General features: G+C 46.8%; 1 protein-coding gene across 2 annotated transcripts; it reads left to right on the forward strand.

The window, feature by feature from the left end:
- Positions 1 to 393: 393 nt before the first annotated feature.
- On the forward strand, positions 394 to 25720 carry LOC110486806 (axin-2). 2 transcript variants are annotated; one of them, XM_090197095.1, is made up of 10 exons: positions 394 to 964; positions 2387 to 3321; positions 8176 to 8307; positions 12942 to 13044; positions 15028 to 15168; positions 15350 to 16080; positions 16354 to 16578; positions 16806 to 16937; positions 17540 to 17725; positions 23866 to 25720. In XM_090197095.1, exons 2-10 carry the CDS (start codon positions 2498 to 2500, stop codon positions 23990 to 23992), a joined length of 2601 nt encoding a protein of 866 aa, XP_090053221.1. In that variant the 5' UTR covers positions 394 to 964; positions 2387 to 2497; the 3' UTR covers positions 23993 to 25720. The 2 variants fall into 2 exon arrangements, with proteins under 2 accessions (XP_090053221.1, XP_090053222.1); XM_090197096.1 differs by having other exon boundaries at positions 403 to 964; positions 16809 to 16937.
- Positions 25721 to 27892: the final 2172 nt, after the last annotated feature.

Here is a 27892-nt window from a genome sequence, read left to right on the forward strand (position 1 = left end):
TTATATTATATTGTTAATTGAAATGAACATAGAATTGCAGTAACTATTGCAAATTGCATCTTTAATAACCCATGTGTATATCATTCCTTTACCCAACCTGGCCACTTGAAGGAGCTGTGGAAAATGTGCTGCTGAGATGTATGTCATACATGCATTTCAACTGCACATGGCATATATGGATTGTCGTTTTATTTGATAATTTGGCATTCTAGGATTACCCTGGGGAAATTGTATACCAGATTAGATAGCCAACACAACGGTGTATTTTGCGCATCCCAAAGATAGAAATGGGTTAATCAGGAAACTATTCGAGTCTTTAAAAGAAAAGAGGCCTGTGTCTTTAAAGTTTATGTAGCAACAGAGGGATTGCAGGGATAATGCTATTGGGGCGGCAGATCTGTTACTTCTGACGTTCCAAAGCCTCAGGGAGTTGGCTCAAGAGTTCTTGTCTTTGATAAGGTCCTAGAAACTTTGTTGTAACTTTGTGATCTGTAAAATCGCCAGTAAAAATTATTAGAATGTTTTTAGTTTTTTTCACCGCGGCCATCAATTCACCATCCTCTGAAAACATGAAAAGATAAAGGATGAATATGTGTTGGTGAATTTGAATGCGCTGTGTTCTTTTTGAAAGGGAAAGGGGGAGTATTGTTTTCTATGTTGCTTCCGGGACTAGGCTGTCGGTTCCTTACTTTGAAGTGCGCTGTTTTACGCGGAGCCCAGAACGTATTGGAATAGCCTACAGGAGAGACCTACGGTATGGCATGGCAGACTGAAACATTTGCAAAGAAAAGGGGGAAACTAAGCAGAATTTTTTCCCCCCCTGGAAAACTACATTTTTCTTTCTGCAGCTAACACGAAAAAAATCGGACTGTGAAGGGGTCTGTCGTGGAATCGACTATTGTGGATTATTTTTCTGTGGATAAAAAAACGGATACTTTTGGAAGACCGAACTCGTGGATCGATGGTAAGTTACAAGAGTGTGTTCCTCGCGCTGGCCCCATTGGAGTTCCTTTGATGTTCTGTTGACTTTCTTTGAAGTAATGTGGCTGTATGCAATTAACTTAGTTTGCAGGATATAGAGCTCAAACAACTATCATTTGCTGTGTTGTGCGATTACGTTTCGTTGTGATAAGTATTTGGGCACTTTATCTAAACTTTGATACGCTTTTTAGAGGACTATTCATCACGAAATAAGTATTTGGAATTCCTCCCCCGTGAGATCTGAATACTTTTCTGTGTGGTTGGATGAAGCAATGTAGCCTATTTTACCCACTAAAGATAGAAGAGCGTTATGGAATTAGGTAGTTGCACATTTATATTATTTCTGGTGCAGAATATAAACGGCGATGTAGGCTAATGAGGATCTCGATTCGGCCGATTTATGGATTGAGGTGATTTATTCGCTTTCGCCTCAAAGCAAGTGTTACAACTTCGAAAGGTGATCTTGTTACAGTTTCTGATCGGAGAATACAGTGTAGCGTTTAGCAGCCATCGGTTGTCGGCTCTGCTTCCATGTCTATAGCCTGTTTCTCGTGGACCGTAGCTTGCTTCTCGGAGGCCTTTAAAAATGTGTTTATCAATTTGTGGTTCATGATGTTGGTAGAACAGAAATCAGAGAACCCGCATATCATTTTTTACCTTGGTTAGCCTACTTCAAAAGGCAAGTTCAGTTCAAAATCAACGCTCTCCATCACGTTTTCAAAACATGTCCTGTAGCCTAGTCTAGTAACGTTAGTCTGTTTCTTGGATACGTTTAGGGTTGTGTAATCTAGTCCATCTATTCCATTTGGACCGTTTGGCTGTTTTGTGACGCGTATGATGAGAAAATAGTGAACGGAAAGTGGCGTCACGCCTCGTTGTGGGTTGGTGTCTGTTGGTCGGTGGTGTACTGGACATGTGCTGCGGCGTGTTCAGGATCAGATTGGGCTTGATGGCCAGCTAATTGTTGAGGTGTTCACGAGAACACCGGCTCACAGATAGCGATCTTCGGTATGCTATTGTGTACAAATGTCTCTCTCTTGCACTTGTGTTGTATTCCATCTAGTCTACTTGATATTTCCGCACAGAACATGTTTCTGTGGTCTTGAATTTATCATTTTCCTATGTAGTTAATGAAGTGGAGCGAGATGATGGGAACATCATCTGTTTTATGAGTTTATGCTAAATCGTGTGATGTTAATGATCACTTTCAACACCAACATTGGCTAAGGAAGGTATGTCAGTGAGCACCCAAATAAAATCTGAGTACTTATGTAAATCTGCCGCACCTCTCCTCTCTCTCTCTCTCTCAAAGTCTGTAAAGGTTCTGAAAATACTTCTACTGCATGTATGCCTTTTGAAGTTTGTGGTGGATCTGAGTTTGATTAGAATAATACTTCTGTTTCAGAGAGAAGACTGGCAGAGAAGCTCCCCGGCTGACTATAGAGAGTGAGTAGATTGTTGTAGCGCTCTGAGGCGAACAACGCACAGGATTTCTGTTGCTGCTGCCTTCGGAGCCATGAGCAGAGCGCTTATATCGGACCATATCGCCAATAGCTTCCGAGAAGATGCTCCCCGTCCCCCGGTCCCGGGGGAGGAGGGCGAGGTGCTGCCGTGCTACCCCGGCAAACTCGCCATGATGAGACCCCAGGGTACCGCGGTCAAAGCGCTTTTGCTCGCGCCTCCCGGTTACATTGCGAAGAGGAACGAGGATGGACTTGGGGAACCCGAGGGGAGCGCGTCACCGGATTCGCCGCTAGCCCGGTGGACCAAGTCGTTGCATTCTCTTCTTGGGGACCAAGACGGTGCTCATCTATTTAGGACATTCCTGGAGCGCGAGAAATGCGTCGACACTTTAGACTTTTGGTTCGCCTGTAATGGTTTCAGGCAGATGGACCTCAAGGATACCAAAACGCTGCGAGTCGCCAAAGCTATTTACAAGCGCTATATTGACACCAGCAGCATAGTTGCCAAGCAGCTCAAGCCTGCGACCAAAACCTTCATTCGGGATAATATTAAGAAGCAACAGATTGATTCGGCTATGTTCGACCAGGCACAGACTGAGATCCAGACCAGCATGGAGGAGAGCCCCTACCAGATGTTCTTGACCTCGGACATTTACCTCGAGTATGTGAGGAGCGGGGGCGAGAACCCTGCTCATGTGAACCCTAACGGGCTAGGTAGCCTGAAGCTGGTGTGTGGGTACCTGCCCACCCTGAATGAGGAAGAGGAGTGGAGTTGTAATGATTTCAAAGCCAAAGCGCTGGCTTCTGTGGTTGGACTTTCTGCCCAGGCACTGAGGGCAACAGTGTCTATGAGGACGGTGATGGAGAAGGGGTACAGGTAAGACGCTGGTCCCTTCCTATTTCACGTACTATAGCCAACTATTAGGGAAATGTTGGGGAATGCAGTGACTAGCCTAGCGTCAATGGCTCTTTGTAAGTCATGGATAATAACTAGGATATAACATCAAAAGAGCATATACTGTCTCAAAATAGACAGTTTCCAGATGCGTTTATCTCACCTTGCTTGTTAGCTTTGTTTGAGAGATACTTTACACACACACTCCCCCTCTTGCTCTCTCTCTCTCTCCCTAGCTCTCTCGCTCTCTCTCTCTTTCCCTAGCTCTCTCTCTCTCCCTAGCTCTCTCTCTCCCCTAGCTCTCTCTCTCCCCTAGCTCTCTCTCTCCCCCTAGCTCTCTCTCTCCCCCTAGCTCTCTCTCTCCCCCTAGCTCTCTCTCTCCCCCTAGCTCTCTCTCTCCCCCTAGCTCTCTCTCTCCCCCTAGCTCTCTCTCTCTCCCCCTAGCTCTCTCTCTCTCCCTAGCTCTCTCTCTCTCTCCCCCTAGCTCTCTCTCTCTCCCTAACTCTCTCTCTCTCCCCCTAGCGCTCTCTCTCTCTCCCCCTAGCGCTCTCTCTCTCTCCCCCTAGCGCTCCCTCTCTCTCCCCCTAGCGCTCCCTCTCTCTCCCCCTAGCGCTCCCTCTCTCTCCCCCTAGCGCTCCCTCTCTCTCCCCCTAGCGCTCCCTCTCTCTCCCCCTAGTGCTCTCTCTCTCTCCCCCTAGCTCTCTCTCTCTCTCCAATCTAGCTCTCTCTCTCTCTCTCTCTCTCTCCCATCTAGCTCTCTCTCTCTCCCATCTAGCTCTCTCTCTCTCTCTCCCATCTAGCTCTCTCTCTCTCTCGCCCATCTAGCTCTCTCTCTCTCTCTCCCATCTAGCTCTCTCTCTCTCTCTCTCTCCCATCTAGCTCTCTCTCTCTCCCATCTAGCTCTCTCTCTCCCATCTAGCTCTCTCTCTCCCCCATCTAGCTCTCTCTCTCTCTCCCCCATCTAGCTCTCTCTCTCTCTCTCCCATCTAGCTCTCTCTCTCTCTCTCCCATCTAGCTCTCTCTCTCTCTCTCCCATCTAGCTCTCTCTCTCTCTCTCCCATCTAGCTCTCTCTCTCTCTCTCTCTCCCATCTAGCTCTCTCTCTCTCTCTCTCTCCCATCTAGCTCTCTATCTCTCTCTCTCCCATCTAGCTCTCTCTCTCTCTCTCTCCCATCTAGCTCTCTCTCTCTCTCTCTCTCCCATCTAGCTCTCTCTCTCTCTCTCCCATCTAGCTCTCTCTCTCTCCCATCTAGCTCTCTATCTCTCTCTCTCCCATCTAGCTCTCTCTCTCCCATCTAGCTCTCTCTCTCCCATCTAGCTCTCTCTCTCTCCCATCTAGCTCTCTCTCTCTCTCTCTCCCATCTAGCTCTCTCTCTCTCTCTCTCCCATCTAGCTCTCTCTCTCTCTCTCTCCCATCTAGCTCTCTCTCTCTCTCCCATCTAGCTCTCTCTCTCTCTCCCATCTAGCTCTCTCTCTCTCTCCCATCTAGCTCTCTCTCTCTCTCCCATCTAGCTCTCTCTCTCTCTCCCATCTAGCTCTCTCTCTCTCTCCCATCTAGCTCTCTCTCTCTCTCCCATCTAGCTCTCTCTCTCTCTTCTGTCTCTCTGTCTCTCTGTGTCTCTGTGTGTGTGTGTAGTATATAAATGGTGTTCTCTAGACAGAGTGCAGCCCTCTGCTGGCTTGCCTCAGTTTCCGGAGCTTTGAAATAGTTCAGCAGATAGAGGGATCGCCTTCCACGGGAAGTTAACAGAGCACGCCTGGCCTTGGCCCCAGCCTGTCAGCCAATAATACATGATGCCACTACTCTGCTATGCTGTGCCTCAGCCACACACGGCTTTGGCCATTTCTAAGGATAGGGATACATCTCCTTGTATCTCAAACATGACAAATAGTAGGCTAGTCATTTTGAAATGTTCAGAGCCACTTCAGAGCAGTGGTTCGGTTTCACTTATCTGGACTTCATGGTCATATGTGTATGTAATATCTATACATGTCAGATGTTCAGTGGGTGACAAGGGAGTGGTGTTTTGCAGAATGTAGACCACGTAGCTACAGGTGAATATTTATTCATATCATACCTCAGTTGTATCCTCCCCTTACTGCTCATATATAAACAGATTGTATTTGCCTTATCTTAATGGGAGTGAAATATGACAACTTGCTAATGTGCTAATCCAACAAGCCATTGACTTGCTGGTCTGTAATGGATGAGGGACCCGAATCAGCTGATGAGGCCCAACCCAAGGCCAGCTGGTTGTCATGAATCAATGGCCATTGACTTGTCAGGCGAACCACTTAAGTTTAACATTTCTAAAGAGGGAGTCTATCAGGCTTTAGAGCCCTGGTGCCAGACTGGTGTTTGGCCTGCAGGGAGGGGAACTGGGCAACTTCTTAGTGGTTTTGGCTGGATTTTGGCTCTGCTTGGGCTAGAAAGTGTCAATAGAATCAACACACTATAGGGGAGGGACCAGGAAGATCTTGTGTTGACAACCCAGCCTGCCCCATAGGAGGATTGAGAAGGACATGGGTTCATGTCCCAGTGAGGCTTCAGTTCAGACCGATCTCCATTATTCCATCACCTGGTTAGGTGTTGTTTTGAATCAGACTGGTGTCCCTGACTCCCCATCTAGCTGCTTTCCTCTCCCTGGTATGTGGAACTCATTTCTTCTCCCTGAATCAGATTATTCTCAAAAACCACCGAGCAGCGACAGCAGACTCATTCTCTCTTTCAATGTTTTTTTAAAACCCCCAATCTCTCCCTCGCTCTCTTTTCACCCTCCCTCTCACTTGTTTACTGTGATTCTCCTCTGATTTCCCCTTCTCATTTTTTCTCTCCTCTTTCTTCCCCACTTTTATCTCTTCCCTTAGAAAACGCTGGGATGTGGGGACTAGATGTACTTTAGAGGGATATCGAGCGGAAAGGAAGGACAGAAAGGGGTTGTGGGGACTGGGAGGAGGTGGGTGGGGGGGTCTCTTCCTGAAAGAAAGCAAAATAATGAATGGGGGGGGTGAGAGAGAGGGAGGGAGAGAGAGATGTGAGGCCAGCTGTGCTAAATACCTGCGTGTTTGCAAGCCCCTCTGAAGGTCAGGTTGGAGCTGGGGCCTATGGCTTTAGTCATGCTGGGTGCCTCTCTCTCTTCCTCTCCAGCTCTCTGGCTCTCTCCTGCCAGTGGGCTGCTCATAAAGAAGAGGCCCTGCTTCCCCCTTTTCTCTGCTCTCCTTTCTTTCCTTTCCCTACACACTCTCACACTTCCTATTTTTTTCTTCTCCCTCTCTTACCTGGCTGTGAGCTCAGGTTCTCTCTCTCCCTCTTTCTCCTCTTCTCTCATTCCCCCCTTTCTTAGTTTCCTCTGCTTGGGTAGGAATGCATCACAGCAGGAGGTGATGGGCTGTGAAGCAAGAGTTTTATTATTATTGTTTATTTCACTTTTGTTTATCTATTTCACTTGCTTTGGCAATGTAAACATAGATTTCCCATGCCAATACGGTGAGAGACAGCTAGAGGGATTGGTCAGTTTTAGGGCCAGTTTGACTCTGATCGGTAACCTAGTGGTTAGAGAGTTGGGCCAGTAACCAAAACTTGCTGGATTGAATCCCCGAGCTGACAAGGTAAAAATCTGTCATTCTGCCCCTGAGCAAGGCAGTTAACCCACTGTTCCCCGGGCACCGAAGACGTGGATATTGGGTTAAATGGGGAAGACAAATTTCAGTTGAAGTCATTCAGTTGACTAGGTATCCCCCTTTCCCCTTTTCTACTAGCCCCCCCCCCCCCAGGGAGAGAGAACCCTGTCACATTCCTCAGGCCCTGGAGTGTGGTTGAACTCCAAGTCATTACTGTCCGAGACACACACCACACTAGTGTTGTCGCGACACCACAATCACCATACTAGTGTTGTCGCGACACCACTATCACCATACTAGTGTTGTCACGATACCACTATCACCATACTAGTGTTGTCGCGACACCACTATCACCATACTAGTGTTGTCACGATACCACTATCACCATACTAGTGTTGTCACGATACCACTATCACCATACTAGTGTTGTCACGATACCACTATCACCATACTAGTGTTGTCACGATACCACTATCACCATACTAGTGTTGTCACGATACCACTATCACCATAGTAGTGTTGTCACGATACCGCTATCACCATACTAGTGTTGTCGCGATACCGCTATCACCATACTAGTGTTGTCGCGATACCGCTATCACCATACTAGTGTTGTCGCGATACCACTATCACCATACTAGTGTTGTCGCGATACCACTATCACCATACTAGTGTTGTCACGATACCACTATCACCATACTAGTGTTGTCGCGACACCACTATCACCATACTAGGAATCAAAGAAAACAAAACATGAAGTGGACATAATTTCTTGAGGAAAACGGTCCTAATGTTGGAAAAAAACTGCCTTATGTTGTCACCAAGAGTCACATTAGTTTTGTTTGGGCAAGCTATAGCACATATCTTACGAAAGTAGGTTTTGAAGGACCTTAGATTTCAGTCTGCTTCGTGTTTTCTTTTTTTGCCAAGGAAAATCTGGTATGGTAGTATCACAATACCAATGTCGTGACAACACATTCTCACACACGTTCTCTCTCTCTCTTTCTCTCACACACACACACACACAAAGGGAGTAGTTTCAAGTTGGCAGCATAGGTCCACAAATATCTACAACCCAGTTTCTCTTATTTCACAAGAAGAGAAATAAGCGCCCTATGGCCTTAGCTGTGGTCTAAACAGATGAAAGGTACTAGTGTATTTCTGATATATTGCTACCTTAAACACGTATTTAAACTGCATTGTCCTTTGTGTGTAGGTCCCACAGGCGAGGGGACCCGGTCAACCCGTACCATGTGGGCTCATTTGCCCCAGCCACCAGCACCAACGACAGCGAGGTGTCCAGCGACGCCACGACAGACGACTCCATGTCCATGACAGACAGCAGTGTGTAAGTAGAGGGTCATGTTTTAAATGGTGTGTTTTCTGAGGGAAAGGACTGGAGCCTCTCTGGTTTGGAGTATACTGATGGTTACTATCGTGAGAAGAGTGTCATGGGAAGTCATGTTTGGGAACGTTCTGGGAAAGAGTTTTGATTCAGAGCCTCTTAGCTGAACCTGAACAGTGTTTGGGAACGTTCTGGGAAAGAGTTTTGATTCAGAGCCTCTTAGCTGAACCTGAACAGTGTTTGGGAACGTTCTGGGAAAGAGTTTTGATTCAGAGCCTCTTAGCTGAACCTGAACAGTGTTTGGGAGCGTTCTGGGAAAGAGTTTTGATTCAGAGCCTCTTAGCTGAACCTGAACAGTGTTTGGGAACGTTCTGGGAAAGAGTTTTGATTCAGAGCCTCTTAGCTGAACCTGAACAGTGTTTGGGAACGTTCTGGGAAAGAGTTTTGATTCAGAGCCTCTTAGCTGAACCTGAACAGTGTTTGGGAGCGTTCTGGGAAAGAGTTTTGATTCAGAGCCTCTTAGCTGAACCTGAACAGTGTTTGGGAACGTTCTGGGAAAGAGTTTTGATTCAGAGCCTCTTAGCTGAACCTGAACAGTGTTTGGGAACGTTCTGGGAAAGAGTTTTGATTCAGAGCCTCTTAGCTGAACCTGAACAGTGTTTGTGGTTTTCCTGACTTGTCCTGGTCTGATGCTAGCTCCTCTTTGATGGGGTTCTAAGGAGGTTCTCCGGTTCTAGGCCTCGGTACAGCTCACCTGGAATCTCGCACTGTCAGGAATAGGGAACCCTCTTGAGACCACCAATCTACACACACACACAGCCCTGCTAGTGGATGGGAGAGTAGGAGCCCCCCCCCACGTGAAATAAGCCTGGCTGTTCCTCCTGACACCTCAGAGGCCTACTGGCCAGAGTAGAACCAGACCAGGGACAGGATGGCCTGTAGACCTAATCCCCAGGCCCTAGCCTTGGCTCTAACCATTAGGCTACACCCCCGTTTAGCCCCCCCTTGGGCCCTAGACCCCAGCCTTACAATGCATGCTCCAGCCCCATTCCCTAGTACAGTATGTTTGTAGTCTGATTTAGAGGAGAAGTGTTGCCATGGTGGGAGAGATGAAGTCTTCGAGTCATGGCTGTAGTTTCTCATGACACATGGCCGTAATCAGAGACACGAGAGAAAGCAATACATTTCATGAGCTCCTTTTTCTCTGCTTCATATAAAGTCAATGAACTAAGTAGACCAGACCCAGCTGCTAATGCATTGGTGCCTATGGTAGAGCCACCCCTTAAGTAGACTGGAACTGGGGAGCATTTTCCCCGATGGTAAACAGCCTTTATAGGATATCTCCATTCATCACCTGTCTTTGACAGTAATGTAGTCTTAAAGTCAGCTCTTCAGGATGATCTTGGGCCTTTGGATCACATGACACTTATCACTGGAATTGCTAACTCGCAAACTGTCGTTCCTGTGAATCACGACCTAGCTAAAGAATCCTGTCTGAAATCGAAATAACTTTATTTTACAGCCAAGGGAGTGGTTTAGAAGGTTTACTAGAGTATAGCAGTTATAAAGAGTTTATGATACGAGTCTGTAACTTTCTGACTGCCTGACCAGTGACCATCTAGACAGGCATAATCAAAGCACCGGTATAGAGCCCTAGATAGTACAGGCCTAGTATCCTGCACCGTACTGAATCTTTGATATTACAGGCCTAGTATCCTGCGCCGTACTGACTCTTTGATAGTACAGGCCTAGTATCCTGCGCCGTACTGACTCTTTGATAGTACAGGCCTAGTATCCTGCACCGTACTGACTCTTTGATAGTACAGGCCTAGTATCCTGCACCGTACTGACTCTTTGATAGTACAGGCCTAGTATCCTGCACCGTACTCTGACTCTTTGATATTACAGGCCTAGTATCCTGCACCGTACTCTGACTCTTTGATAGTACAGGCCTAGTATCCTGCACCGTACTGACTCTTTGATAGTACAGGCCTAGTATCCTGCGCCGTACTCTGACTCTTTGATAGTACAGGCCTAGTATCCTGCACCGTACTGACTCTTTGATAGTACAGGCCTAGTATCCTGCACCGTACTCTGACTCTTTGATAGTACAGGCCTAGTATCCTGCACCGTACTCTGACTCTTTGATAGTACAGGCCTAGTATCCTGCACCATACTGACTCTTTGATAGTACAGGCCTAGTATCCTGCGCCGTACTCTGACTCTTTGATAGTACAGGCCTAGTATCCTGCACCGTACTGACTCTTTGATAGTACAGGCCTAGTATCCTGCACCGTACTCTGACTCTTTGATAGTACAGGCCTAGTATCCTGCACCGTACTGACTCTTTGATAGTACAGGCCTAGTATCCTGCGCCGTACTGACTATTTGATAGTACAGGCCTAGTATCCTGCACCGTACTGACTATTTGATAGTACAGGCCTAGTATCCTGCACCGTACTGACTATTTGATAGTACAGGCCTAGTATCCTGCACCGTACTCTGACTCTTTGATAGTACAGGCCTAGTATCTGCGACGGAGACGAAAGCCTCCAAAGCCACACACACGCTTCCTGGTTGTTGTTTTTTTACTCAGCTCATTTAAGATTAGAATATCTCTGTCTTTATGACTGTTGAAAAGGCTGGGCGGCACACCAAAAATGTTCATCTCATTTCTAGATAAAGAAAATAAAAAGGGGGGGTTATATCTTATTTATGGATTTGCTTGGACGCTGGGGAATGCAGCTGCGCAGACTTCAAACATTACCTTATCTCACAAACCAGCTTTTTGATGTGAGGAGATCAGAGGCAGGCTTGCCAAATGAAGACTGGAGCGGTTCGACGAGGGGAGGGGGGCAATGCGCATGACTGTGGGATTTCAAAGCTTTCAAAGCAACAGTGAGACAAGTGGCGGTCGGGTGCACTACTGGCTAGGCTAGGTCACTGAGACACTGATGTTTTATAGGGCAGGGCTCGCCTGGCCCGGGAGAGAAGCACTGGGTTTTGCTCTTGGTTGTTTGGTGTGGACGAAGTACCTTAAGGCAATACTAGATCAGACAGAGTTGTATTTTGACTACGTCAGCTATAGGCTGTGGATTGTCCCGGCGTGATGGGCCCTATACTATGATTGGATTGTCCCGGCGTGATGGGCCCTATACTATGATTGGATTGTCCCGGCGTGATGGGCCCTATACTATGATTGGATTGTCCCGGTGTGATGGGCTCTATACTATGATTGGATTGTCCCGGTGTGATGGGCCCTATACTATGATTGGATTGTCCCGGCGTGATGGGCTCTATACTATGATTGGATTGTCCCGATGTGATGGGCCCTATACTATGATTGGATTGTCCCGGTGTGATGGGCTCTATACTATGATTGGATTGTCCTGGTGTGATGGGCCCTATACTATGATTGGATTGTCCTGGTGTGATGGGCCCTATACTATGATTGGATTGTCCCGGTGTGATGGGCTCTATACTATGATTGGATTGTCCTGGTGTGATGGGCCCTATACTATGATTGGATTGTCCCGGTGTGATGGGCCCTATACTATGATTGGATTGTCCCGGTGTGATGGGCCCTATACTATGATTGGATTGTCCCGGTGTGATGGGCCCTATACTATGATTGGATTGTCCCTGTGTGATGGGCTCTATACTATGATTGGATTGTCCCGGTGTGATGGGCTCTATACTATGATTGGATTGTCCCGGTGTGATGGGCCCTATACTATGATTGGATTGTCCCGGTGTGATGGGCTCTATACTATGATTGGATTGTCCCGGTGTGATGGGCCCTATAGTATGATTGGATTGTCCCGGTGTGAATGGGTTCTATACTATGATTGGATTGTCCTGGCGTGATGGGCCCTATACTATGATTGGATTGTCCCGGTGTGATGGGCCCTATACTATGATTGGCTTGTCCCGGTGTGATGGGCCCTATACTATGATTGGATTGTCCTGGCGTGATGGGCTCTATACTATGATTGGATTGTCCTGGCGTGATGGGCTCTATACTATGATTGCAGAATGTATATGGCGGGTGATCTGAGAGGAGATGTTTTATTAGCCTACATGTTATGATCATTCTCTCTGTAGGACTGACACTTTGATCAGTGGGTTTGTGTGTTAACCTTCCAAACAGTATAGTTTGCTTCTAGACTAGTCTTTTCAGTGGGATTCCAGGGCAAGTCAATGGCAGGATGCTAATGCTAACTTTGTATACTGCTGGTGATGAATGCTAACAGCTAAAGCCTGGCACAGCTCTCAGAGGGCTGAGTGATCCTTTCTGGGCTCAGTTAAAAGGAAGTGCAGGGGTGTGTGGTGAAGTGCCCACTGCTCAGGGAGCCATGGCTGGAGATGAGTGTCAGTTTTAGGGCAGATGAAATCCCCTATTCTGTCAGACACACTGACCTGAGACCTAGCAGAAACCCTATCCAATGTTCACCTCTTGTTCACTACACCTCAGATTCAGAATTGACCTGAAATATATTGTATTTTTTTATCTGGGTTAAATGGGGGGTGATTGAAATAGCTATTAGGTGACCAATGAGCTGCTTCCTGGTTGGGTGTGTGTATTGCTGTGTCTGATTGGCTGTTTGACCTGTGTATCCTGTGTGTTTCCCTGACAGAGAAGGCATCCCTCCCTACAAGCTGGGCTCCAAGAAGCACATGCAGAGAGAGATGCAGCGCAACATGAGGATGAACAGCCAGGTCTCTCTACCTGCCTTCCCTGTAAGTGTACAAACACAAACACACATAAATGTCCTATTGCCCCACTTATTAGTGCTTTTCAGTAGTGCAACATCCATTTCCATGGCGGCCTGTATTCAGGTCTGCTGTTCTATGTATAGTACCACCATCTCTATTCTACGTCTTCCATTCAACAACAACAACAACAACAACAAAGATCTGAGAGCCAAGCAGATGTCAAAGTCCCCCCCCCGCTACCTTTGTAACCCACACCCCCGTTGGGTTCCTTGAAGTCTGCAGGAGACTGTTTCTAAGCTGTTTATCCGGTGCATTCTAAAGACCAGTGTCTTCTCTTCACACACTGATGATGAAAATATACATAGAATGGCGAGATGGGGGAGAGCTCCCCCTCTCTCTCAGCTTTATCTGGAGGCTCTGGAATCAACTCCCGGCTCCTCCACACACACACACACACACCTCTTTGATCAGAGGATGAATGGAGCAAACGCAGAGGAAAGTGACAACTTCCAACAGCGCTTTCCCCTCCACAACCCCACCCCTCTTCAGGCTGCACCCCTAAAATGAGGGATCTGAGGGAAGAGTTGGAGTGTGTCAGGGGGGAGTTGGTAACTGACGGGCTTTGGAAAGGCCAAAAGAAAGGAAAGAAGAGAGTTGGAGAGGGGAGACATGGGAAAATTAGTTTTGGGAAGGCCAAACTAGCAACATCGGTAGCTAGTTGAATCAAACTTTTTGATCCCTCTTTCTTCTCCTCACAAATATATGCTTTCTTAAGAGTCCAAGATTCTCTCTCCATATTTGTGCTCTTTCACACTCCCTTCCTCGCCCCCCTTTCTCGTGTTAGTTTCTCCTCTGATTGGGGGATAGCTGCCATTGTCAGGACACGTGGGCCGGGCAGACCGCCTCTGTCTGTCTGTCTGTCTTCTCTCCCTTCATCTCCACTACAAAGAGATGGAAGGAACAAAAAAGAGAGGAAGAGGAATCAAGAAAGCCCCAGTGCAACAATGACAATGATAAAATAACACACACACACACACATAAGGGGTATAATGACTCTACTGTACCTCAGAGGTGCCCAGCGTGCAACAGTGAAATAAATTACCCCTGCTCCTCTCTGATCTCCCTCCATCTCTCCCTCCCTCCCCTGCTGCCTGCACACATCTCCCCATCTTCTCCTTTTAATCCTCCCTTTCCTTCCCCCCTGTCGATATGTGACTTTTATTCCTAGATGTAAAGCCACTGCCCTCCCTTCTCCCTCCCTCCCCTAGTGAATGTTTGATATTTGACGAGGGCCCTTTGAAGTGTACAGACTTCAGAGGGAAGCGCTGATGGCTTGGTTGCACTACAGAGGGAACACGCAGAGAGCCCAGGCTCCAAGGAGTGTAACCAACTGCCACCACAGACCCAGGGCCCAGGGGTGGCACTGCCAGGGGTGGAGGGGGCACTGGGGCAAGGATGAGATGGCTAGCAGGGATGGGGGGGGGGGAAGATAGGAGGAGAGGGCTCAGGTGGAAGACAATGTGGACACCGACCCCTCCTTTAACTGTTACATATCTTAACTCTCTCTCCATCCCTCTCTCTCTCTCCATCCCTCTCTCTCTCTCTCTCTCTCTCTCTCTCTCCATCCCTCTCTCTCTCTCTCCATCCCTCTCTCTCTCTCTCTCCATCCCCCTCTCTCTCTCTCTCTCTCCCCATCCCCCTCTCTCTCTCCATCCCCCTCTCTCTCGCTCTCTCCATCCCCCTCTCTCTCTCTCTCTCTCCATCCCTCTCTCTCTCTCTCTCTCTCCCCATCCCCCTCTCTCTCTCCATCCCCCTCTCTCTCGCTCTCTCCATCCCCCTCTCTCGCTCTCTCTCTCTCCATCCCTCTCTCTCTCTCTCTCCATCCCTCTCTCCCTCTCTATCTCTATCCCTCTCTCCCTCTCTATCTCTCTCCATCTCTCTCTCTCTCCATCCCTCTCTCTATCTCTCTCCATCTCTCTCTCTCCTTCCCTCTCTCTCCCTCCATAGCGGACACAGAGATGTCCTAAGGAGATGACTCCGGTAGAGCCGGCAGCGTTTGCGTCTCAGCTCATTTCTCGTCTGGAGCGTCTGAAAAGAGAACAGGAGACCATGAGTTCCCTGGAGGAGAGGCTGCAGCAGATGCAAGAGGTGTGGATGAACTAGTAGTTGGATTTATAGATGTGGGAATCCTTATCTCAGAGGTCTATGGCAATGGTCTAATGGTTTCCTTGATTGTGTCATTGAATACTGTTCTTCTTTCCTGTCCATGTGTGTATGTTTGTCATTGAGATCTGTCCTGACTTAACCGTTCTGTTCTGGCTGTGTGTAGGAGGAGGAGAGGGACGAGGCTGAGGTGCCCGGCAGTAGTGCCCCCCTGCTCTCCCCCCACCCCCTGTCCCTCCAGCCCACCGGCCCCAACGACGAGGACCCCCAGGCCATTCTGGATGACCACCTGTCCCGTGTCCTAAAGACCCCTGGCTGCCAGTCCCCGTCCACCGTGGCCCGCCATTCACCCCGCTCCCGCTCTCCAGAGCACAGGACTCTTTCCCGGGGAGGCCCCGGTCTCAAGCCCCTGGTCTCACCCGGGGCCTCCAGCCCCAGTGGCACCTCCAGCTTAGGGGGCTTCTCAGTAGGTTTCACTCCAGGAAGGGCCCTCTCCCTGGGCAGGCCCAGCAGCAGCACCAAGCACATCCACCACCACTACATCCACCACCACGCCGGTTCCAAGAGCAAGGAGCAGATGGAGAGAGAGGCAGCCCAGAGGGTGTTGTGTCTGTGTCCGGTGCGGTCTGGAGGGGCGGAGGGTGGTCCCCCTTACCCACGCAGTCGCAGCCTGGGCAGGGAGATGGTGTCCTGTGGCAGCAGTCCCGCAGAGTCCAATATGGGGCGCTCCAGTTCCCTTTCCCGAGGGGGTTGTCGGCCGGGGGCTGAGGAGGGGGCAGCAGAGGGGGGTGAGGTCGTGCCCCTCCAGCTACCCAGTGACAGCACAGACCGCTCCCAGAACGTGTGGCAGTGGATCCTGGAGAGTGACCGGCAGGACAAGCACCACAAGCCCCACAGGTAGGGGGGTCTAGCCTCTCCACTTCCTGTTGTAGTCCTCTCCCAATGCCTCAGAGATACATTTCCCTTCACTTGTTTTCCTTTCATTGCAACTTATTTATTGTCGTCCTCTCAGTACATTTAAACACAATTTTCATCATTTTGTTTCACAATTGCATCCCAATGTCATTTTACATGCATGCAAAGTACATTTCCCAACATTCCCCACAATTGACCCCTCCCACTTCCTTCCATTCTCCATGCTGATTGGCTGTTTTTATCTTCGCCCAACAGTACCCAGGGCACTAAGAAGGCGTATGGAGGCGGAGCGGCGTCCAACCAGACACACACGTGGGGCGGCGGAGGTGCCAGCGCCCATCTCCGTGCCCACCAGCCCGCCCATCCCTTCATCCAGGACCCGGCCATGCCCCCCCTGCCCCCGCCCAACACCCTGTCCCAGCTGGAGGAAGCCTGTCGCAGACTAGAGGAGGCCTCCGTCTCCAAACCCCCCAAACAGAGGTAGGAGCCGCACGCCGACCCACACAGAGGTTGATACTAAAACGTTGGCTGTAGTTCTCCCTGTAGACAGTGGAGTACATATTGACACTACCATGCATTGATCAGTTGTTTTACTATACCATTGTGATTCCTGCTGTTGAAACCTGTCTGAGGTTAGATAGTGTGATGCCGGAGACTGGACTACCACATTGTACTGTAATAACGTTGGTCTATTCTGTTCTCCCCAGCAGACACTCTACATCCAGCCTCCAGAGAGAGAAGTGCCACCCTATGCCTGTCCAGAGTGGGCCCTGCCCAGTGCCGTCCCCCCTCAGCCCCGGTCCCGGCTCCGGTCCTGCTGCTTCTCTCCAAACAGAAGAGTACGCCTCTCATCTCTCTGCTCATCTTCCTCCTCCTCATCTCTCTCTCCTCCTCCTCCTCTCCTCTGTTCACTAACATGATATTACATATGTGGAGGAGGAAGATATGCATTCACACACACACACACGTGAAGTTCCATTTGCAAGAGGCCAACCTTGTCAGTTTTCTTATTTCTTTCTTTCCCTGATCTTTCTTTGGTGTGTGTGTGTGTGTGTGCAGTGTGTGTTGTAGTCCTTTCCCCCTGACTGCAGAGCCGTCTTTCATGGTGCTGAATTGTCTGACCTTCAGAGAGCAGTTGTAGAACAGAACAGGCCCTAGTTAACCTCCCTCCTTCTGAAGTAACTCTACAGAGCCTTGGACATGGCTGAAGGGGAGCAGAGAACACACACACACACACCCCTCTCTCCTCTTTCTAGACAGATGTTATCTACTCTCTAGTCAACCATCAGTCTTTTCTAGATCATATACCAGCCTTTACTCCTGCCCTGGTTCCTCTCTTTCTGTGTAACCATAGCTACGACCCACCAAGCGAGCTTGTTAATAATAGTGTTCTATAGGGGAAAGTGAAGGTCTGTGTTCACACCTCTCCTCTCCCCCTCAGGCTGAGAGACACCAACAGGGTGCTGCAGGTGACGACAGGCTGCCATGTTGCTCCAGCCATGGGGAGTGAGACAGAGGTAACCTACTTCTTCTGTGGTGAGGAGATCCCCTACCGTAGGCGGATGAAGACACACAGCCTCACACTGGGACACTTTAAAGAACAGCTCCGCAAGAAGGGACACTACAGGTATGGAGAAGGGAGACTACAGCGCACATTCAATGCACGGACACACACACATTCATGCATACACAGTCTGACATTCTCACACGCTAGGTCACTGTTATGATCATCTTGGTAAGAACACACACACACACACACACACACACACACTAGAAAAACAGCCACCCACAAAGTGTCTTCATAGCTCCATTAGTTTCCCAGATCTCCTCCCCAGCTGGTATTTAACCTTTATTTAACTAGGCAAGTCAGTTAAGAACAAATTCTGATTTACAATGACAGCCTAGGAACAGTGGGTTAACTGCCTGTTCAGGGGCAGAACGACAGATTTTTACCTTGTCAGCTCAGGGATTCAATCCAGCAAGCTTTCAGTTACTGGCCCAATGCTCTAACCACTAGGCTACCCGCCTCTAACCACTAGGCTACCAGCCTCTAACCACTAGGCTACCAGCCTCTAACCACTAGGCTACCCGCCTCTAACCACTAGGCTACCCGCCTCTAACCACTAGGTTACCAGCCTCTAACCACTAGGCTACCCTCCTCTAACCACTAGGCTACCCGCCTCTAACCACTAGGCTACCAGCCTCTAACCACTAGGTTACCAGCCTCTAACCACTAGGCTACCCTCCTCTAACCACTAGGCTACCCTCCTCTAACCACTAGGCTACCCTCCTCTAACCACTAGGCTACCCGCCTCTAACCACTAGGCTACCAGCCTCTAACCAGTAGGCTACCCGTCTCTAACCACTAGGCTACCCGCCTCTAACCACTAGGCTACCCGCCTCTAACCACTAGGCTACCCGCCTCTAACCACTAGGCTACCTGCCGCCCCAGGTAGGGTCTTTAGAATGCTCACATGAGTTGGAGTATTGACTTCATATGCCTGTGTTTGTGGTTAAAATGAAGGAAGAGGAGAGAATGAGAGACGGATGGGGGGGGGGTTGCAGGAAAGAGGGAGGGAGAGAATTTGAAGTGAGGAGTGTTTTGGGTCCCATCTGGTATTGATTTCCATGGCGAGGCACACTTAATACGCACGCCTTTGAACCCGGCCCCTTTCATTTCAACCAACAAAGACTCACACAAACGGCCAGCCGTGCAAATTCCTCACTGATGCTATCAGGCAGCCTGCTTTAAGGATGCGCACGTTGAAGTGCACGCACGTTAAAGTAACACACAGAATAACACACTGTAGTTTGGGTTTACACGGCGGCATCATTTTCTGGGAAATGTATTGGTCATATTTCAGGCTTGGTTTGTTTGTATGGCGCGTGGTTAAAGGAAGGACGTGCTTGTTTGGGATACTACACCCTGTTCACTATTAGAGGTGTGTCCAACGCACTTCAGATGACAACTCTGTTCCATTGTGATCTGGAGTACAAGAATGGTATCAAGAGTCAAGCATTGGTTCATAACTAGTACAGATGGTTTGTAGGGATGTGATGGGAATGCATCACACATTCAGTTTCTCTTTTAGGCCATGGAGCAAGGGAACACTCTAGGGCTGTAGCTCTGGTCCAGAGTTTTCCCTGGTCCGGTCATGTGAACCTAGGTCTAAGGTGTGAGAAGCAGGGCTGCATAGTGGCCATCATCTCTCTCTTGTCTATGTAGTTGATTGTCTTGTCTTTCTGTCTAACCATCCACGTTGTTAGAGGGGAGGATAGGGGGATTCAAAGCTTATGGTTTTAATAGCAGTAGCAGGGGGGGAGGTGTGGCGTTGGGTCATTTGGACATGGCTTACGTTCAACAAAGAACAGTACGGCCCGGCCCTGCCAGACAATATTGCTGCCAGATGTTGCACACTGAAAATTCTGCCACATAAAACATGTTCCAATGGAAATAGTTATTTCTCTCTCTCTCTCATTCCCTCTTTGAGCAAATAAGATCCGTGCTCCTTTGAAGTTTTTTGGAGAAGGATAGAGCCCCTTCTCAGAAATAAGGCTCCAATTATCTAGCGTGTCTTAGTTCCTCTTTCATGTCCTCTTATTTACCCAGTTCATACTTGTCCCGCCAGAGAACAATGATTATTTCCCCAGTCAGAGTATTGTTGTTCTGATTTAATAGAAGCTGTGTGAGACCCTGTTGCACCCCGTTTAGTGAACTCTTCCTGTGTTTCAAATGGAGACTGGTTTTTATTAGTGAACACCCTTTGTGTGTGTTTGAGAATACTTTTTTTGTTTAAAAAATGTTTTTCCTCATTTTTACGAGCATTGTTTGTATGACTTTGTCAGCTCTCTCGTAAAACACGAGCTTTAGGAATTCCAAGGCGCACGACGTGCACCCCACACATGGGCAAAATGAGGCATTTTTCCATTACAGAATGAATGGCTGAGGTATACAGCACTTACCCTTCCTCCCCTGCTGGTTCCTCTTCCTCTAAAAAGAAGGGAGGTAGTTTTGGGGGGTAAAGGGGGTCATTAACAGGGCCAGTGTAGTCATCATGGCTGACAGGAAGAGGTCCCCCCTCAGGTGGTTGGCTGCTTAGATTAGATGACGCCGCCCCCTCCCTGGCTGCCTACCGGGACCCTTCTACTGCGTCCTATATACCTCTCACAGAGGGAAGGGCAGTGACTAGGAGAAAATATGATGCGTGTGTCAAGGTCAGGGTTTATAACAGGCAGACTTGCAGGCACCCAAAATCTGAGCCTTCTTTATATGAAGTGTCCTTTCACTGAGGGCCTAATGATAACCAGTTAGTCAGCCGGAGTAGCTCAGTACCAGGGCAGGACTGATGAAATGAGAGGAAACGGGTGGATTTTGAATTAATCCAGACCCTCTTATATCCAATAAGCCCCTGTAGAACCCGAGACTATCAAAGACCACCCCTATAATACAGAAGCCATTGGTTCAGTCTGAGGGTTAGTTGAGAGTGAAGTGTTGTTGGTGCATTGTAGATCACAGGAGTTTGTCTCTCCTCCCCTCAAGAGTCCAAAGGGCTGGGGGAGGCTAGCTCTTGACCTCTGACCTCAGTGGCTGTCTTCTCTGGCCCCTTGCACAATGGCTCCTTTATCTGGGGTAGGGGAGTAGGGCTTAATGAAGGAAAAGAGACACACGGTGCGCACACACAACCTGAGGTTAAACCAGATCATATTGAATCCACATGACATTATCTTCATTGTGTATCTTGCTGAATATATGTATGTGTTGGATAGCATGCTGTTCAATAGTACTGTTCCACGTATGTGTTGGATAGAGTACTGTTCAATAGTACTGTTCCACGTATGTGTTGGATAGAGTACTGTTCAATAGTACTGTTCCACGTATGTGTTGGATAGAGTACTGTTCAATAGTACTGTTCCACGTATGTGTTGGATAGCATACTGTTCAATAGTACTGTTCCACGTATCTGTTGGATAGAGTACTGTTCCACGTATCTGTTGGATAGAGTACTGTTCCACATATGTGTTGGCTATAGGACTGTTCAATAGTACTGTTCCACGTATGTGTTGGATATAGTGCTGTTCAATAGTCCTGTTCCACGTATGTGTTGGATAGCATACTGTTCAATAGTACTGTTCCACGTATGTGTTGGATAGAGTACTGTTCAATAGTACTGTTCCACGTATGTGTTGGATAGAGTACTGTTCAATAGTACTGTTCCACGTATGTGTTGGATAGAGTACTGTTCAATAGTACTGTTCCACGTATGTGTTGGATAGCATACTGTTCAATAGTACTGTTCCACGTATCTGTTGGATAGAGTACTGTTCCACGTATCTGTTGGATAGAGTACTGTTCCACATATGTGTTGGCTATAGGACTGTTCAATAGTACTGTTCCACGTATGTGTTGGATATAGTGCTGTTCAATAGTCCTGTTCCACGTATGTGTTGGCTATAGTACTGTTCAATAGTACTGTTCCACGTATGTGTTGGATATAGTGCTGTTCAATAGTCCTGTTCCACGTATGTGTTGGATAGAGTACTGTTCCACGTATGTGTTGGATAGAGTACTGTTCCACGTATGTGTTGGATATAGTACTGTTCCACGTATGTGTTGGATAGAGTACTGTTCCACGTATGTGTTGGATATAGTACTGTTCAATAGTACTGTTCCACGTATGTGTTGGATAGAGTACTGTTCAATAGTACTGTTCCACGTATGTGTTGGATAGAGTACTGTTCAGTAGTACTGTTCCACGTATGTGTTGGATATAGTACTGTTCCACGTATGTGTTGGATAGAGTACTGTTCAATAGTACTGTTCCACGTATGTGTTGGATATAGTACTGTTCAATAGTACTGTTCCACGTATGTGTTGGATAGAGTACTGTTCAATAGTCCTGTTCAATAGTACTGTTCCACGTATGTGTTGGATAGAGTACTGTTCAATAGTACTGTTCCACGTATGTGTTGGATAGAGTACTGTTCAATAGTACTGTTCCACGTATGTGTTGGATAGAGTACTGTTCAATAGTACTGTTCCACGTATGTGTTGGATATAGTACTGTTCAATAGTCCTGTTCCACGTATGTGTTGGATATAGTGCTGTTCAATAGTACTGTTCCACGTATGTGTTGGATATAGTACTGTTCAATAGTACTGTTCAATAGTACTGTTCCACATATGTGTTGGATATAGTACTGTTCAATAGTACTGTTCCACGTATGTGTTGGATAGAGTACTGTTCAATAGTACTGTTCCACGTATGTGTTGGATAGAGTACTGTTCAATAGTACTGTTCCACGTATGTGTTGGATAGAGTACTGTTCAATAGTACTGTTCCACGTATGTGTTGGATAGAGTACTGTTCAATAGTACTGTTCCACGTATGTGTTGGATAGAGTACTGTTCAATAGTACTGTTCCACGTATGTGTTGGATATAGTACTGTTCAATAGTCCTGTTCCACGTATGTGTTGGATATAGTGCTGTTCAATAGTACTGTTCCACGTATGTGTTGGATATAGTACTGTTCAATAGTACTGTTCAATAGTACTGTTCCACATATGTGTTGGATATAGTACTGTTCAATAGTACTGTTCCACGTATGTGTTGGATAGAGTACTGTTCAATAGTACTGTTCCACGTATGTGTTGGATAGAGTACTGTTCAATAGTACTGTTCCACGTATGTGTTGGATAGAGTACTGTTCAATAGTACTGTTCCACGTATGTGTTGGATAGAGTACTGTTCAATAGTACTGTTCCACGTACGTGTTGGATATAGTACTGTCCAATTGTACTGTTCCACGTATGTGTTGGATATAGTACTGTTCAATAGTACTGTTCCACGTATGTGTTGGATAGAGTACTGTTCAATAGTACTGTTCCACGTATGTGTTGGATAGAGTACTGTCCACGAATGTGTTGGATATAGTACTGTTCCACGTATGTGTTGGATAGAGTACTGTTCAATAGTACTGTTCCACGTATGTGTTGGATAGAGTACTGTTCCACGTATGTGTTGGATATAGTACTGTTCCACATATGTGTTGGATAGAGTACTGTTCCACGTATGTGTTGGATAGAGTACTGTTCAATAGTACTGTTCCACGTATGTGTTGGATAAAGTACTGTCCAATAGTACTGTTCCACGTATGTGTTGGATATAGTACTGTCCAATAGTACTGTTCCACGTATGTGTTGGATATAGTACTGTCCAATAGTACTGTTCCACGTATGTGTTGGATATAGTACTGTTCAATAGTACTGTTCCACGTATGTGTTGGATATAGTACTGTTCCACGTATGTGTTGGCTAGAGTACTGTTCAATAGTACTGTTCCACGTATGTGTTGGATATAGTACTGTTCAATAGTACTGTTCCACGTATGTGTTGGATAGAGTACTGTCCACGAATGTGTTGGATATAGTACTGTTCAATAGTACTGTTCCACATATGTGTTGGCTATAGTACTGTTCAATAGTACTGTTCCACGTATGTGTTGGATATAGTACTGTTCAATAGTACTGTTCCACGTATGTGTTGGATAGAGTACTGTTCCACGTATGTGTTGGATAGAGTACTGTTCCACGTATGTGTTGGATGGAGTACTGTTCAATAGTACTGTTCCACGTATGTGTTGGATAGAGTACTGTTCAATAGTACTGTTCCATGTAATCCAGGTCTTCTATGGTCTGGTTGTGTTGGCTGTACTGTACAGATGATTGACATGTTGTCACTAACCCCCTCTCTCCCCTCCTGGGTTACAGGTACTACTTCAAGAGGGCCAGTGATGAGTTTAAGTGTGGAGCCGTGTTCGAGGAGGTGTTGGATGACAGCTCTGTTCTGCCCAGGTACCAGGGGAAGATCCTGGGCAAGGTGGAGAGGATGGACTGATACCCCTCCAGAAGTACCAGAGGAATGTATTACAGAAACACTCCATGTACACCACCCCCCTGTTCCACCAGAGAGTCTTAAAGCTAAGGACTGATGACTGGAGATTCTGTTGAAGAAGCTTGGCCAATGAAGGATGGAGAGTGGAGTACAGGAGTAGTGGAGTAGAGGAGTAGCCATCAACAGGACTATTTAACAACATCTCGTCTTGGAGATGAAAGAGGAGAAAATGGTGGACTGTGGGTTGGGTTTGGATACGGGTGTTGGGTTCCAGAAACTATACGTGAATTGAATGACCACTATCTGAGGGAGTAGGCTGGGACCTCTGAAAGCTGAGAGACTGCTAGAGGTGAAAGGTTGAGAGGTGAAAGTTGGGACTGGTGCCCTATCTGAGCCTGCCTCTACCAACAACCCTAGATGTATATGCAGATGGACATATAATGATTTTTTTGATAAATGTAAAGAGTTTATAAATAATTTATTGAAATGTCACTCCCCTCCCCATAGTCCTGTGGATGGACAAGCTGCTTGGAGAATTGGGAGATGTCGTCTCCAATATTTCAAATGCAAAGTATTTAGTTTTCCACCCTCCCCTTTCCTGCCTTGTCAACTAATCCTGTGGCAGTGTTTTCTGTTCTGATCAGTGACTTCCTGCCCTAACTTCACGGTGTGGTATAGCACAGGTACCACAGCCCTGTAAGTCTCATCTCTCAGTGCCTTTGTTTTGTTGCCCAGGCTTTGCACAGGGAACGAGCCCACACTTAGGACAACACTACCCCCGAACTGGCCCTAAACTGGCCCAGAGCACCAAACTACCCCCGAACTGGCCCTAAACTGGCCCAGAGCACCAAACTACCCCAAATTGCAGAAACATGCTAACATAGATTTACACCTGTTAAAGACAAGCCCACCAAATGAATCTATACCAGCCAAGCTCAACAGTTGTTTTGTGTATAGCCACCCCTCATTCCTTGATGTCCTGGCTTGTGAGCAGAACGACAGATCCAGGGGTGTATTCATTAGGTCGAACGGAAGGAAACTGACAAAGGGGGAGGGACTACCTTTCCTGGATCTGTCCAATAAGAAACGCACATTTTCATGTTGTTTAGCAAAACCAGTTCTGATACATGTCCTAATGAGTATGTCTGCCTTCGAGAGACTAGTCCCCCCCCCCCAAAAAAAAAAAATGTTTTGTCCCCCCCACAAATGTTAGTGGTATTTACACCTCTGATTGTGTTGAATTGACCAGTCTCTCCTGTGTGTCTTGTTGACCCTTGACAGAGGAAGAGGTTATGATGCTAACACACACTACGATGCTGCGTCTGAAATGGAACCCTCTTCCCTATGACCAGGGCAAGAGTAGTGCACTCCATAGGGAATAGGGTGGCATTTGGAGGAAGCCGTAGTGTTTAACTGAGTACAGTAGCTGTGCCTACATGGGTCCCTTTACCATGTTACTACCCTGTTATCGGGGTATGATACTCCCTTGGTTTTCACAAGGGGCTTATGTTCAAAAGAGATTTTATTACTATGCCTTTTTACCATCTCCTTGTAATCACGTTTGTTTTATATTTTTCATGGCTTTTTTTTGTTCTACTTGTATTAAAACTGTAAATGATGCATTCTATTCTGTAGAGCTCCATTGGAAAGATGCCTCGGTACTTTAATTAATGTAATTATTATTATAAAGAGATGTAGCCTTTATTAAAATGTTATATTTTTCAAATCAAATGAGAATGCTCTACTCTGCTTTTTTTCAACTGTGTATGGGATCGTGTGTGTGTTCAGACTTGTCTAACAAACTGGGGACGTGTGTGTGTGTGTGTGTGGTCTTGACCTGAAATCCCCAAAAGGCGTTAGTGCTGACCGATTAACAGAAATATTGGTTATGTTTTGGTATTTAAACAACTAATTGACCAAAGTTGGTTCAATCATTTTTATTGAATGTAGTTTTTTTCTGTGAGCTCATTGTTCATATTTCCCTGCAGATTCTCTAGAGATAAATCAGTTCATGTCTGAACTGTGTAGGAGTTGTAGATTCCAGCAGGCCAGTGTTCTACATAGTTTTGCACAGAAAACGTGATGATTAACTACAATGACCATAATCCAGTGCGTGCCTACTTGTCTGGTCTGTCGCTTTTACGCCTGCTGCATAACAGACTGAAGAATGTGTGATCGAGGGATACATGGAGTACTTGCTTCGATGCGCTACCTGAAAATACTAAGAACTACTAAAACAGTCATTTTGCCAGACAGTATAGGCAGCAGCTCTATAGAGATGAGATGACTTGGAACTAAATAGTCTTCAAAGAAAACAAAACATTGTAAAAGAGAATGTGAATAACTTGTGGTTAATAAGTAATTGTCAGTCACTGCCATCATGGGACTTTATTTTATTAATTGTTTTATTCTATGGTACATCCTTCAACCCACAATGAATAGTGCATTTAATCTTTAAAAAAGTAATGAAAACCGTGATTATTTTTTAATTATCAAACTGACCTCAAAGTACTGATTGCCCAGCACTAGTTTGGCATGTCTACATGAAGACGATGGATCGCCCAGCACTAGTTTGGCATGTCTACATGAAGACGATGGATTGTGGATGTACATCTTTGAATGACATTTGTCCACACGTTTCCTTTCCCAGTTCTACCTCTACCCAGGGAGGTGTGGGGGGTCCTGGGCATGCCGGAGGGACCTCCTGGAGATAACTGGAGGATTAGGCTGGGTACCCCTGATCTCTAACACTGCTGTGGTGGGCTGCTGGAGCTCTCAGGACCCAGAGAGAAGTCTGTCATATGTGTTCCTATTATCAGCTTTAATATGCTCCCTGCTGGAAATGAATACACAGCTCTAATTTGACCACTAGAGCCCTTCTCTTTGTGTGTGTGTGTGTGTGTGTGTGTGTGTGTGCGCATTTCTGACATGAATACAATTTGTATTTTAATGAGTGGATTGTGGGGATATGATTTCTGACATTTATTTTCTCTAAACACTTTAGATTGGTCCATGATGATTGTCATCACACTGCACATCTGACATACCCATCAGCTAGGATGGTAGGCTTGTATTACTAGGATGGTAGGCTTGTATTACTAGGATGGTAGGCTTGTATTACTAGGATGGTAGGCTTGTATTACTAGGATGGTAGGCTTGTATTACTAGAGGCAGGCTTGTATTACTAGAGGCAGGCTTGTATTACTAGAGGCAGGCTTGTATTACTAGAGGTAGGCTTGTATTACTGGGATGGTAGGCTTTTATTACTAGAGGCAGGCTTGTATTACTAGAGGCAGGCTTGTATTATTAGAGGATGATCACCACTTCCTCAACACACACGCCGTTCTCCTTCCTATGCATTCATTGGCTGAGAGCATCCCCTATACCGCCGCCTTTCATATTGAAAGGGCATCACAATATTGTTAAAATACCATTTTCACAGCTTTCATCCGCAAAGGTTACTTAATACAGTTGAAGGCCTTTTTCTGTCTTCACAGGCAAGCTGCTGTATTCAGAGAGGCTCTATGGAGTCAAGACTCAGTGAACTGCTCTTTGTATGAAAGGCTATTTTGGATAGGGTCAATCTTTAAAAAGCCTGGACGAAGCTAGGTAACCTCCAAATTGCTTTTCAAAACCGTGGCTACTTTGGAAAACGGTAGCTATTCAATATGGAGGGCAGCTGGCATATTGAATCATTGAAACCTGCTGTGGGAAGTTTCATGGAGCACATTGGAGGACAGTTGGTGTGATGGTGGTGTTCTGTCAAGTATAGGACATGCATGCTTCATTCCTTAACCCAACACCCAAATCTGTTCAATCAGGAGGTCATAGCCATTTCAACCAGATCATCATCCTCCTCTTCCAACTCCTCTTCTTCTTCATCCTCCATCTCTTCCTCCTTCT

The sequence above is a fragment of the Oncorhynchus mykiss genome, chromosome 13, assembly GCF_057628025.1.
Source record: "Oncorhynchus mykiss isolate SJ-2025 chromosome 13, ASM5762802v1, whole genome shotgun sequence".
NCBI lineage: Eukaryota > Metazoa > Chordata > Actinopteri > Salmoniformes > Salmonidae > Oncorhynchus > Oncorhynchus mykiss.